Source organism: Schistocerca americana, chromosome 2 (assembly GCF_021461395.2).
Source record: "Schistocerca americana isolate TAMUIC-IGC-003095 chromosome 2, iqSchAmer2.1, whole genome shotgun sequence".
Lineage (NCBI taxonomy): Eukaryota > Metazoa > Arthropoda > Insecta > Orthoptera > Acrididae > Schistocerca > Schistocerca americana.
In genome coordinates, this window is record NC_060120.1 from 1,042,438,253 (window position 1) to 1,042,452,024 (window position 13,772).

Here is a 13,772-nt window from a genome sequence, read left to right on the forward strand (position 1 = left end):
CCAACATGTGGAAATAGCATCTTTGCATTACTTCAAACAGCCTCTATGATGTCGTCTGCCACTGACCATGCATGTTTTGTAATGTTATACGCCTCTAATGATCTTATCATCAATGAGGCTTTGCTACACGACTTAGGGTAACTGAAGGTTGTGGCAGTGAGAAGGGTATTCAGCAAAAGTATTCAAGATAAAATAGTTGTCAACAGTGAATGGTTGCTTCTTCATAGCTTGCGCTCTCTGACGAGCGGGAAAAAATGCCTAAGCAAGTGCAAAAGAGAATACAATGAACTGTAACTTCATTATTAGAATTTATTGTGACTTTGATGGTGAGAATACCATAGATAGAGAACACTTCTTCTGTTTGACAAGGATCATGGAAGGTATCGAAAGGGATTTTGCATAACGGACAGGTCTGAAATAATGTGAAGCGACTGAAAACAAAAATGTCGGTGAAGTGGCATACTGCGTTTCGGGTTGACCATAGTACTATTATCCAGCATCGATTTTTGAAACTGAAGTGCCGCGCGGGATTAGCCGAGCGGTTTTGGGCGCTGCAGTCATGGACTGTGCGGCTGGTCCCGGCGGAGGTTCGAGTCCTCCCTCGGGCATGAATGTGTGTGTGTTTGTCCTTAGGATAATTCAGGTTTAAGTGGTGTGTAAGCTTAGGGACTGATGACGTTAGCAGTTAAGTCCCATAAGATTTCACACACATTTTTTTTGTTTTGAAACTGAAGTGCGACTTGTTCGCATTTCTAGTCTACATGTTATCAGCCAACTCAGAGATGCTTATTTTAAAACTAAATCTATGTTTACGTTACGTAATAGACGAACGAAACATGCTTCCCACCCCAGTCAGGGAGATGGTTGCTCGTACACTAATGTACAAGCCGTAATTTATTTGCATCGCCATCGAGAATGGTGAAATGGCAGTGAGGAGAATTTTGCAAAATGGAACTTCATAAAACAATTAAACTCTCTCAGAATTCATCCAACAGACATTCGTACCTTATATCGTTTCTAAGACAACATTTTTTTGTGATTGTACAGTCTCAAATAATGCAGACTGTAACGTACGTGCTTGCGTAAGAAACACAGGGGCGTTTCTTCTGTCCGCGTATATTACATTAGGTTTCAGAATGAATATTATATGGTGATTTTTGTACCAATAGTTCCATCGACATGGAAATCACAAAAGCTGAGCACTATCTGAGACGAGCGGGCATGTCGAGAAGACCCGAAGCAATGTCTCTTTAAAACAACAGTACCATAGTTTGCCAAAGACAGTTTAGGAAACCACGGTTAATCTAAATATAAACCACTAAACATGGGTTTGAACCCTCTGAAGTTCTATTACAGTTTTGAAAACATTAATTTGTAAATACTTATGAACAACTTTTTCTAGGTTAAGTAAAGTTTCACTGATACTGAACTGATTTATTGAACTCGTTGGTTTCTGTACTATAGAATACGCGTTGACTGAGATCTTACTGCTCCCATTCTCTGACGTCACATCTGCATACCACAGAGGGTACGTTCTCTACCCTGCTACAGCTTAAAAGCATATTAGTGACGAACTTGGTGCATATTAATTATTTATTATTTTCACATGAAGGCTGTGCCTCGTATTCTCACAAACCCTCTCCTACAGATTACGAGTGGAGAACCCTAACCACAGTGACATTTCGCTTAGATTGGGAGCGAGATGTTACAGTGGTTAAGTCAAATTACTCGGATTCGGAAAGACTGAGATTAAAATTCTCGTTCGGCCCCTCAGATGTAGGTCCTGGTTTTTTTCTGTTGTTTCTCTAAACCTGCCCAGATGAATTCCAGGGCGGTCCCTTTGAGTATGCCATTCTCGTCCGGTATGAACTGCTGTGTTTAATCAAAAATACAGAGTGCCCTAGTAGGAATGGTCATTATTCAGAGATAATCATTATTCAGGAATAATCATTCGAACCAGTCTAGTAAACATGGGCTGTAAAAGGCGTACCTTAAGAGCGCGTCTTCATCTTCGATAATGTGTAAAAAATCTCTTCTATTGCAAGCTCTTTGCTTTCCATATTTTGGGAGGAGGTAGTAAGGACCAAAACGAGAAAAAATTGTCTACTAAACATGGTCACCAAGATGCCTACCTGAAGAGCTATGAGCGCTTGGTCAGTAGCAAAGATGAACAATGCTCGTAAGGTATGCACTTTACGACCCATTTTTACTGAACTTTTTTCTTGTTTTGGTCCGTAACACCAACTCTCAAAATATCAAAAGCAAGGAGCATGTGGCAGAAGAGTTTTGTTTCACCGTATAGAGCATGAAGAAGTACTAATAGCTCTTAGCGTATGCATTTTAGAATCCATGTTTACTAGATTATTTTGCTTCGAATGATCGTTCCTGAAATATTTCTGAATATTTACCATACCGTCTGGGACACCCTGTGTAGTAGGGATTGTGTGAAACTTGTAGCTCTGTATGTGCTATGGTTGGACTCATAACGACGGACAAATTGCACTAAAGAAAGAACAAACAAAAAACGAAGAAAACATCACTTGGTATCGTTGATGACGTCATTATGGAAGACGCACTGCCCATGTTTTGAATCTAGTGTAGAGCTCGAGAGCAATAATTCAGCATGATGATGAAATCAAGGGAATAATTAAAACGGATGGTTGGACCGGCTTTAAGCGTTCGTCGTGTAGGTTGCAGTATTCACTTAGTACGCTAACTATCTCACAAAGTGCCTTGCTGTTTTTAACCAATGCTGGTAGCCGCAAAGAGAGCTACGTCGATATTATACACAGTAGCTTTTACTGCTTTCTGTAATGACCTGAATCGTGAAAGCGTGAACTCAACCACCGACTCATGATTCATTAAAAAATAAATAGGTGTAAATTTAGATTTAGGAGTTATTTAGTAATACTGATCAAGGGAACAGGTTGTATAGATTTACACACTTGTTTAACTTACAATTTATCTGTATCTCTGATTCGCAATGAAAATGGTAATGCTCTTTGACTTACAAGCTACTGTAGTCCTACGACTTAACAATTTTTAGACGGATTTGATTTGATGTTTCGTATTTCTGTGCTATTTAAGATGAAAATGTATACGACATTGCTAACGACCCTCGGCGTTGTTTCCATTAGAAAATCTTTTTAGCAGCTCTATTACCGTTTAAAATGATCATTTCATTGCCACATTACGATAACAACTGACAAATTGTATCTTTATTTGTAGCGAAACGAAAGTTCACAACAGACAACTGGACACATCCAGGAAACAAAATTGTAGTGTAGCTTACTGACTTACCGGAAATGAAGTATTATAAGTTTTTTTTGTAATGTTTAAGCGAAAAGATTGTAAAGATTTAAATACTTTTATAATCACATGATATCTGCAGTTGTAATGAGGATATCTGTGTGTTTCATGAGGGTATACATCCTTACACGTATAGTGGGAGAAAATAAAACTGACTGATACAGATAACTGTTTTGATTTATCTTTCTACATAAACAGTCGCAGCTTCCAAACCACAATCGAACATGGACGACAATAGGTTAAATATAAACTGGATTCCAATGCTGTACGATAGAGTCATAATGGACTGGGCGCTCAAAATCGAACCTTGAACTTCAAGTGCAATACTCAGTTCTATTTAACAAAATCTCATTCTGCACTTACAAATTCTTCCCTTTTGTGCAGTAACAGTCATGATTAATTCAAGAAGACTTCGTGAGTTCAAGAACAGAATGATATTGAAGCCACATTTGTGTGACGATTTGAAAATGAAAGGGCATCATCGAGAGGGTGACAGATGACTACCTCCTGCATTCTTTGTTGTTATTGTTTCCTTTTCGTTGACATAAACAGCTATACCCGTAATATGTATACCATTTCAGGGAAAACCGTTTGATAAATGACTTAATTCTTCGTTTAATTTATGAACATGAGATTTTAACCAGTCCTGAATACGTTCCAGTTTTTCGAAATCTCGTTACGGACTGGGTGTGAAATACTAATACATAATCACAAGGTCCTTCACTTATAACCAATTCAACTTCCAGTTGATCTGGAGCTGGATAAGTGTACAAATCCCTTTCCCATTTCCCGAAGCAGAGTACAGTATAAATGCATCTCAAGAATACGAGAAACATGTTATATTAATCACATTACCAGACTCTCACTTGTAATAATTTCGACTCTCAGTTGATCAGGCGCTGGGTAAATATACAAACCCCTTCTCATTTCCCCGAAGCAGAGAACAGAAAAAAGTAACTCTCGAGAATATGTGAAGTATGTTAAATCAGCAACATCACCAGTCATAAAATTTCACGGTCGCCTTTGCAGTTTGTTGTCGCTTCGTGTTATTTTACATACTGTAGTAGTATATAGTTGCCAACGGCCTTACCACAGTGGTAACACCGGTTCCCGTCAGACCACCGAAGTTAAGCACTGTCGGACTGAGATAGCACTTGGATGGATGACCTTCCGGTCTGCCGAGCGCTGTTGGCAAGTGTGGTCCACTCAGCCCTTGTGAGGCAAAGTGACGAGCTACTTGGTTGAGATGTAGCGACTCTGGTCTCGTAAACTGACATACGGCCGGGAGAGCGGTGTGCTGACCACATGCCCCTCCATTTACGCATGCAGTGACGCCTGTGGGCTGAGGATGACACGGAGGTCGGTCGGTACCGTTGGGCGTTCCAAGGCCTGTTCCGACGGAGTTAAGTAAAATTTAGTAGTACATAGGTCTTCTAACAAAGTCCTTCAATTTGGCAGAAAGACTAGACCGTGACACTGCTGAAAACACTACACAGACATTTTAGTGATTTCAGAAGCACCAGGAAACCATTCAGAATGACCCTTCGGCCCGTGAACGTGGAACGACATGATTACTAAGGAGAAACAGTCGGTGGAAAGTACATTCTTCGTCGCTTGATGTCAAACTCGTTGCCGGCCGCGGTGGTCTAGCGGTTCTAGGCGCGCAGTCCGGAACCGGGCAACTGCTACGGTCGCAGGTTCGAATCCTGCCTCGGGCATGGATGTGTGTGATGTCCTTAGGTTAGTTAGGTTTAAGTAGTTCTAAGTTCTAGGGGACTGATGACCACAGCAGTTAAGTCCCATAGTGCTCAGAGCCATTTGAACCATTTGTCAAACTCGTTAACGCAGGGTCGACCTCAGACAAGTAAAAATTTGGGAAAAATGACGAGAAGACGTAATATATTGATTTACCATCAAATTCATAGTTAGCCACTACTGCGTCATCTATTACAGTTTTCTGTAATTTGCCAACTCTGATCAGTCTATACACACTACCCATCACCGTTAGTGGGTCATTTGTCGTTCTTCTTAGAAAAGGGACACATCACTGCAATGTTGGTCTGACAGTTAGGCCTGTGACTATGAGAAGATCCACAGAAAGAGAAGAGGAAGCTATGTCCCCCACAAAAATAACCTCCAGAGCAGGGGAACATCAAGTTGCTGTGCGCTACATCGGAATAACTCTACCTACGTCAAAAAAGTGTTGAATTTTGAATTAAAAAACATAAAAATTTGTGTTTTTGTGTGTTTGTATGTGTGTGTGTGTGTGTGTGTGTGTGAGAGAGAGAGAGAGAGAGAGAGAGAGAGAGAGAGAGATGTGCGTGACAGTGGCAATGGTGGCAGAGTAGAATTCCAATGAAGTAATTCCACAGAAAAACTACATCAAGTTAAACCGTTGCAGATATGTCTTCTGCACCTCCTGAAAGCGGAGATTCCACCGAACGAATTTTAATCGAATTCTGTAAAACGAATGGGGGATAACTGAGTCATGTGTGTGTGTGTGTGTGTGTGTGTGTGTGTGTGTGTGTTTGTGTGTATGTGAATTCCTAAGGAACCAAACTGCTGAGGTCATCGGTCCCTAGACTTACACACTACTTAAACTAGCTTACGCTAAGAACAACAAACACACCCATGTCCGAGGAAGGATTCGAACCGCCGGCGGGAAGGGCCGAGCAATCCGTGACATGACGCCTCACACCGCGCGGTGACTCCGCACAGCACTGAGTCATGCACGCAGGCGACTGGATTATCTCAAAGCAACAAGTAAGCCATAGGGTAGAGAACGTTCTTTTAAGTGTACGGTGATTTTTACTTCTGATGTTTTTGTATGGGGTTGGTGTAATTAGTAGGGGAAGGGTTGGCAGCGCGGTTGACTTCCCATTCACGTTCAGAAAACTTAAACTGCTATACACAGCCGGCCGCGGTGGCCGAGCGGTTCTAGGTGCTTCAGTCCTGAACCGCGCGACTACTACGGTCGCAGGTTCGAATTCTGCTTCCGGCATGGGCGTGTGTGATGTCCTTAGGTTAGTTAGGTTTAAGTAGTTCTAAGTTCTAGGGGACTGATGACCTCAGAAGTTAAGTCCCATAGTGCTCAGAGCCATTTTTTGATCGGTTCTGACAGCACCATCAGTAGCGAAAATAATAATCGATTCTTCCTAATAAATAAGCAACTTTTTTCATACTGTCGAAATTTATGGATAATTAAAATAAAGTTTTAATATTATTATTATTATCATTAACGCTAAGTATCCTACTGAGTCCCCCATTGACAGTCTACTTCTTACGAGATGACAAGAAGCATCGAATGAATCTGTACCTATCGTCTTCAGAAGATAATCAGAAGATAAGCCTGCAACTAGCCTAGACTGATCTGTGGCAACCCTGAAACACTAAACCAAAACGGTACGTCGGGAGTCGATGCAACGACCTCTGGATTTGGACTCTCAAGCTTTACTGTACTGTACTGTACTTTCGAGCCACAAACGTTAGATCCAACATCGAAAACCATTCAGAAATGATAAGGGGTTCAAGCACGTAAAATATGAACTATTGTCAAATGGTTCAAATGGCTCTAAGCACTATGGGACTTAACATCTGAGGTCATCTGTCCCCTAGACTTAGAACTACTTAAACCTAACTAACCTAAGGAATCACACACATCCATGCCCGAGGCAGGATTCGAACCTGCGACCATAGGAGCTGCGCGGTTCCGGACTGAAGTGCCTAGAACCGCTCGACCACAACGGCCGGCGAATTGTTGTCGGACGCGAATTCAGGCTGGTCTTTCGCTACGCAGTCATGTACAAAATAGCATTAGGCACTATGTTTAAATTTCCCATAAATTCCGACAGTATGAAACTATGCTGCTTATCTATTAGGAACAATCGACTATTATTTTCGCAGCTGATGGCGCTGTCAGAATCGATCGATTTCACTACTTTTGAAAGAGAGTGTGTCCGATTACGAAAGACTGACACAATGCAGTTCGCCGCGCGGGATTAGCCTAGCGGTCTTGGGCGGAGGTTCGAGTCCTCCCTCGGACATGGTTGTGTGTGTTTGCCCTTAGGATAATCTAGGTTAAGTAGAGTGTAAGCTTAGGAACTGATGACCTTAGCAGTTAAGTCCCATAAGATTTCACACACATTTGAACAATGCAGTTCACGCGTCAACCCTGTTAACTGACAACAGATATATGCGTCCGTCAGAACTCACACTCACAAAACCAGCACACCGTTCAGTAGTCTACGCATCCACAACCTCTGACAAAAGCGCTGAACTAACACGAACTTGTGTTTCGCCTGGCAGTTTCTATACAATAACCATTTGCCGTGCTTCCACGGTGGTGCCGGTTGCCAACGGTCACGAAGCCCATCCGCGTCGACGCACCAGCACAGGGCAACTCGTATTTGGAGCACGCCCGGCTCTCCGAGCAAGTTGCAGTGGTGATCGCATAAAATTGCTTTCAGGCCACTGGCGCACTATTCGTGTACTTGGAAAATTGCCTTTCAGCCCGGTGCCTGCAGCGCGGAGAACGCCGGCCGGCCGGTAGCAGGGGGCCCCCACTTCAGCGCCCCTAGCGGTCGATGTCGGAAGCTCGCTCTAACAGGGAGAACAAAGAGCCGTGTTTCGGAGCGAGTCCCCAGCTGAGCTAAGCCGGGCCCTGGCCGTGTTTAAGCCACAGGCGGGGCCTAGGCCAGCAATCGACTTGTGCTGAGCGTGATGGATCACAGCGACACCGTCCCGCTTCGATGACAACAAAGGAAATGAAACACCGTCTCCGTCGGAGCGTTCTGTCTCCCTCTTCCGAGCCGCCTATGCGCCCCCACCAGGTTCTCGCCCCCCACACACACACACACACACTCACACACACATACACATACACAAAGGCGAAGCTAAAACATGCCCGAGAACCCACAGTTGTATAGATTGATGCACGTCCCCTCCCCTGGCACCCTTCGCCTCTGGCAACGATCGCGCGGAGCCGAGCGGCAGCGGAGTTTGCCGAGCGGCCGCCGCGTCGGTGGAGGGGATGGCTCCATATGATGCGAACAGCTGAGCCGGACCGGCGTCAGTTGCTCGGGGGTGGTCGTCAGCTGCTTTGGGGTAACAGCTCGGCCGTTGCAGGCACTGCTGCTGCTGCTGCTGCTGCTGTCATTAGCAGAGGCACAGGCAGAATCAAGACTGAAAGACAAGGCAGAAGAAGCCGGCCGGCTCTTTCTCGCTTGTCAGCTCTCCAAGTCCTGTCACGATGGAGGTTCTACCCTGCCCAGTCACTGTTGACTTCTCCAACTACACAGGTAGGTCTATTTCAGCAACGCCGGACTGACAGCAGTGACAAGCCGATACCGAGTGACTACCGTTTCCTTATCTTCCTCATCTTACCGCTCCGATAAACAATTCAGCCCCGATATGTGCAACCCATGTCTTCCTTAATGTCACTTCCTAGCAAAAGCGTTTCGATGCTGCACAGAAAAAAATAATAGCGAGAATGCTTATCAGCTCACTGATTCTCCCTAAAACCCTTGCAAGTTTTGCCGTTAGGCGACTGTCGTCAATTTTAAAATAACGAAAGTTCTCGGTTTCAGAGTGTATAGTTTTGTTCAGTCATTTTCTCGTGCTCTTTCCACGGTTTTGAGCGCCTTGAACCACACCATTTTTAGCAACTGGGTTGTTTTTTTTTTTTTTTTTTTTTTTTTTTTTTTAGCGTAGATCGAAATCATCCTTAGAACTGGAAACTTATTGGAAAAATTGTTCCTCTACTTATTCAGTTCTCCTGTTCTGCCCAGTAAATTGACACAGGTTAAGTAAAGAGTGCGTCCTCATACAAATTCTGTAACATATAGTCATGCACTCCAAACTTAATTCGCTTCAATTCGTTTTGTCATTTGACAAACTATTACATGATATTTTGCATTAAGGAAAAATCCGAGTATAGTATTTCTGTTTAAAGCGATGTTGCAATTGTCATATACCGACCATCGGAAGTTAACCTTAGGCAGCTTTGACAGCGATGCGGCACGGAACTGTCTTATGAAATTCACAGGAAAATGTAAATACTTTCTGATAATCGTTTCTATCAGTCGTACTTCTAATTCTCGCGAAGCTGTTGCGGTTGTAAATTTGCTTCTGGCCTTACGTTAACAAAATATTAACGGCGTCGATTCAAATCGAATTTATTTGGAACAAAGAAGCAAAAAGCCGGCCGGTTTGAGTTTCCCCCTCCCTGACAGGCGGCAGGCGAAGCGCGGCGGAGATTTCCGAGGCCACCCGACGCCGGTCACGTAGGCCTGTTGCCAAGCCGGTTACGTAGCGTGGTAGGAGGGGCGCTGCAGTGGTGGGGGAAGTTGGCCGCTCTTACTTGAAAACGCCGCCAGCTGAGCAGAGAAGCTTCAGTCGGTGCCGTCGCTCGTGAAACGGAGGGTGCTAGCTGTTTTGCGGACAGCTCCGTAGCCGGAAAGCTGCATCTTTTCGAAACTTCGAAAGGGACCCGGCGGTTGACGGTTTCGCAGACTGTTCGAACGCGCACGCAAGCTGGCCGAAATGGAAGTGCTCACGTGTTCGGTTACCGGCAAATTCTCAGGAATCAGAGGTACGTCAGGAATGTTCGATCTTATTTTATTTTGCAGTGATTCGTTTGCCATTAGAAAATCGTTTTCTCCTGTTTGTACAGCTTCGTAGAATTTTATAAAACTGAGCCTAAATTGCAAGAAAAGTGTATTAAATGTGGTTGGGTAGAGGTTTACAAAAAAAAAGTGTGTTGCACTCAATGTACAACTTTTTGCATTAGTTCGAAGTAAATACCCTTGTAGAGTAACATCTTTGAAAAGCTACATTGTTCATTTCGAGGTTAAATCAGCAACATTCATGGTGCTAATTTTGATTAGCTTCGGTTTATGAGATCCATTATCAAATTACTTTTTATCACTTTTTTGCTTGTGAAAAATACTTTTTATAGTGTATGGTAAAAAGGAAGAAAAGTTGTGTGCTCTGTTCGCATTTTACACATTTCGTGTTGATGAAATTTGTTATGTTTTTTTACGAAGGTTAGATATTTTTCGTTGAAAGTGAAATATGCATTTTGCAATAATTTTCTTTTTTACGAATTTTGTTAGCTTGGGTAGTAATGTCGTTACCTACAGATGATGCATGAGTTGTTTTTTGCTTCTGTGCAGGAGAGGAGAGGAGTAGCCCCGACTACGCGGACGACGAGTGGTGGTCGCAATCGCACGGCGACGACGACGAGGAAGGCGCGGAGGCCGTACGTGCTCTGGCCCGGCGGCTAGAGGCCGAACTGCGGGCGGCCAAGACCGCTCAGCTGTCCCGCAGCGAAGTTCTGCTGCCCGCCGATCTGCTGCCCCGCGTCGCGCGCTGCGTCCTGCACCAGGCCGACAGCGAGCCTTGCGGACTCAGGTGAGCAACAGTTACGATCTCTGGCCAGCGGCAGACAATCGACTGTCGTGACACTTGACGAGCGTCGCAGACCAGCCGACAACCGGCGCGCGTTAAAGAATTTGCGTGTATCTGTTGACGATGCTTATTGGCACACTTTTGAAAATTTCTAGTTTATCACTCGCCAAATAACAAAACGTTCATCAAAAAAAGAAGTTGCTTCTGTGCAGCTCGTCATGTTGTCATTATTGTATTATTATAATTTACTTCAGTGTTGGTAACATTTATTATCTTTGATGCCGTCAGCAATCATTGCACTCAGAAGTACTCTGTATTTCCAGTTTTAATGAAAAGTTAGTCTTCACAATTATCCAATAACAGTGTCATCATATTTGTTTATTTGATATGTGAGTATTAAACTAATGGACCATGTCTCTTATTCTTTACAGAGGCTGCACACTTTTCATTAATTTCGAGACGGACCAAGAATGCAGGCGAATTGGAACAGTGAAATGCGACCCCAGCACTGTTTCGACGTTCGAGCTCTTCTTGACTCTCAAACAAGACTGCAGTTCCTGGCATTCAATACTGCCACAGTTTCTCAAGTGAGTACCATCTACTTGCTGTGATGTCCACTGTTTCTGGTCATACAAATACTGTACATCTGTCGCTTCGTGTTTGTGGGCTGTAAACTAAATTGGTGTTGCTTTTTGTGTTTTTTCAGGAATCTTGCGCGGCGTGGCACAATAATGATCAGCCGGGACTTCACACTCACCAAGAAGAAACTCTTCCGTTCCTACTCAGAGTAGGGGAGTGTGATCATATATACAAGATGAGAGCAAAGACTGATTTCTCCCCCACTCAGGGCCACAAATTACTAATGCTGGGAGGATCCCACCAGATAACACTCACCCAGTTAATTCCATTGCGAGTAGGTGATAAAGCTTTATTGGGTAGGGCTGGCCAGAATTTAGTGTCCAGTTTATGAGAATTGTCTTTCTTATAATGCATAGTGCTATTTTCAAAAGATCTGCATTAGTAGTAATTTTTATAGCTGTTACTAATGGTCAAGATGTAATGTAACTTTTAAGAAACTGGGTGATTAATACGATTACAAATACTAGTGTACCTGCAGTACTTACTGGTGACGAATTAAATAAGGGAGATTGTGATGTACTGTGTCATTGTGGTGTCGAAACTCTTGATAGCCACAGCAATATCTGCATGTGATTAAAGTGTGATGAACAAATACCTATAATTAAACATAGACATAGTTTTAAAGTAATGTTCAAAAATTTTCAAGTATAGATGTTCTAGAATTTTTCTGTATTCTACAGCACCATATTTTAATTAAACAGTTTCTGATGTACTGATATAGAACCCTTCATCACACTAAAAAAAAAGCAATTTTTCCTCATAATGTGATCTGATTGTTTGGTAGTGCAAAGTGGTTTTTGGTGTGTGGCACTGACATCAATTGCCTTTCAATTTATTTGCTGCTCATTACGTTTACTGTATCAGTAAATGAAATGATAACAGTAAGATAAACTTGCTTTAACTATCCTTGTCTTCCATTATTTTGTTCATTTTTCAGATTTGTTTATGTATATGAAATGTTTAAGATACATACTCATTTGTGACAGATCTTTATCTAGTTGGATGTATTTATTTTCAAAATTAATTTGTTGTGATTTGTTTGTATATATTCGTGTTTGCTTCATTTATCTTTTGCTCATTTGAGCTCAAAGGACTGTGAAATGAGAGGTATCTGATTTAAACATTTTGTATATTTGGAAGCAAGGAAAAGTTGGCAGTTAAAAAAGTCACATAAATGATTTATATTAAAGATATATATTTATCCATGCAGATAAATTTTATATTTTAAAGCTAAACGATGTGATATGTTCTCTTATATACAGTGTTTGCCGGTGAGATATTTTTGTGATTATGATGATAAGAAAAAGTGATCAGAAATTCTTGGTGATTTTTCATGCGTTAGCATTTGTCAAATTGTTTTGGAGCTGTTGTCAAAATTGTGATTTTTCAATAACTGATTACTTGACTGGATACTGGGGGACCTCCAACCTATAATGTACAAAGCTTTCAGCTCATAGAATCAGTTCATTGTTCATGTACTTTGTCATCATTTTTGAACAGTATTTGTTTGTATTTTTTCACAATACCATATACATTTTCTCATCATCATGCATTTTATTTTGTAAGATCTTTTTAGTGATTGTAGTCTTTCATGTATAGAAGAGTTTGTTAAAATAGACTCCAGTGGAATATGATTTTATACTATGATGCCACTTCATATTTGAAAAATATTAAATATTTTTCTTTATTGCAACTGTTGTGTTAGTTATTTACTTGCATTTCCTTTTCCATTCCTGTCCCTTACTTTCCTGGTGATTTTAATTTTTTGCAAGAGTTGGAGAAACTTCTATAAAGCTAGTGTGACAATTACATATAGAGAGAATCTATTTGAATTTTATGACAGTTTCTAAGAAAGTAAACAGTTTTATTGTTTAAAAGCTGTGGTATGAAATAATGTTTGGTCAATGTGTGCATAGTTGATAAAATAGCAACAGATTTGTAAAGATGCCAGAATATCTGAAAAAGTTGCAATTTCTGAGAGACTGTTCTGAATTTTAATGTTTCTCATGCATAAAATCTTGATTAAATTTATCAAATGAATGCTACTAGTTCATATATTTGGAGTACTTCTACATTTGATTCTCCAGTTCTCATTTTATGATAGAGAAACAGTACTCGCCTATTGTTGCTAGTAATCACAGTTCAGGAGTCTTAAAATTTCTGTAGACAGTATAGAGCGATCTTCGTCAAAGAAACTGAAACTGATACACAAGAGGTACAGTTAATTCACGTTAAAATCTTTCGTAATAATAAACAGAAAAACTTCTTTTTGCGAGTTTGTGTGTTGCACTATGGAGAGTTCAATCTAATATATGAGACCTACAGAGTAATGATAATACATTTGCGGAACTGTACATGATTCCCCAGTGGTTCTTCCTTCACATATCTGAAACAAAGCTAGTTACCAATAAGTAAAG

At 41.7% G+C, this 13,772-nt stretch overlaps 1 protein-coding gene and 1 pseudogene across 2 annotated transcripts; both read left to right on the forward strand.

Moving 5' to 3' along the window:
• The first annotated feature begins 4,385 nt into the window (after positions 1 to 4,385).
• Positions 4,386 to 4,503, forward strand: LOC124597439 (annotated as a pseudogene).
• A 3,862-nt stretch (positions 4,504 to 8,365) lies between these two features.
• Positions 8,366 to 13,048, forward strand: LOC124596440 (protein charybde-like). 2 transcript variants are annotated; one of them, XM_047135575.1, is made up of 4 exons: positions 8,366 to 8,606; positions 10,482 to 10,719; positions 11,148 to 11,303; positions 11,423 to 13,048. In XM_047135575.1, exons 1-4 carry the CDS (start codon positions 8,558 to 8,560, stop codon positions 11,505 to 11,507), a joined length of 528 nt encoding a protein of 175 aa, XP_046991531.1. In that variant the 5' UTR covers positions 8,366 to 8,557; the 3' UTR covers positions 11,508 to 13,048. The 2 variants fall into 2 exon arrangements, with proteins under 2 accessions (XP_046991531.1, XP_046991532.1); XM_047135576.1 differs by lacking the exon at positions 8,366 to 8,606 and adding an exon at positions 9,666 to 9,898.
• The last annotated feature ends 724 nt before the right edge of the window (positions 13,049 to 13,772 follow it).

What these genes read in the sequence shown, in the direction of transcription:
- LOC124596440 (XM_047135575.1), top strand. Translation starts at nt 8,558, where the DNA reads ATGGAGGTTCTACCCTGCCCAGTCACTGTTGACTTCTCCAACTACACA. An exon ending in AGCGAGCCTTGCGGACTCAG is followed by an intron (nt 10,720 to 11,147) that starts GTGAGCAACAGT and finishes TATTCTTTACAG; the next exon opens with AGGCTGCACACTTTTCATTA. An exon ending in ATACTGCCACAGTTTCTCAA is followed by an intron (nt 11,304 to 11,422) that starts GTGAGTACCATC and finishes GTGTTTTTTCAG; the next exon opens with GAATCTTGCGCGGCGTGGCA.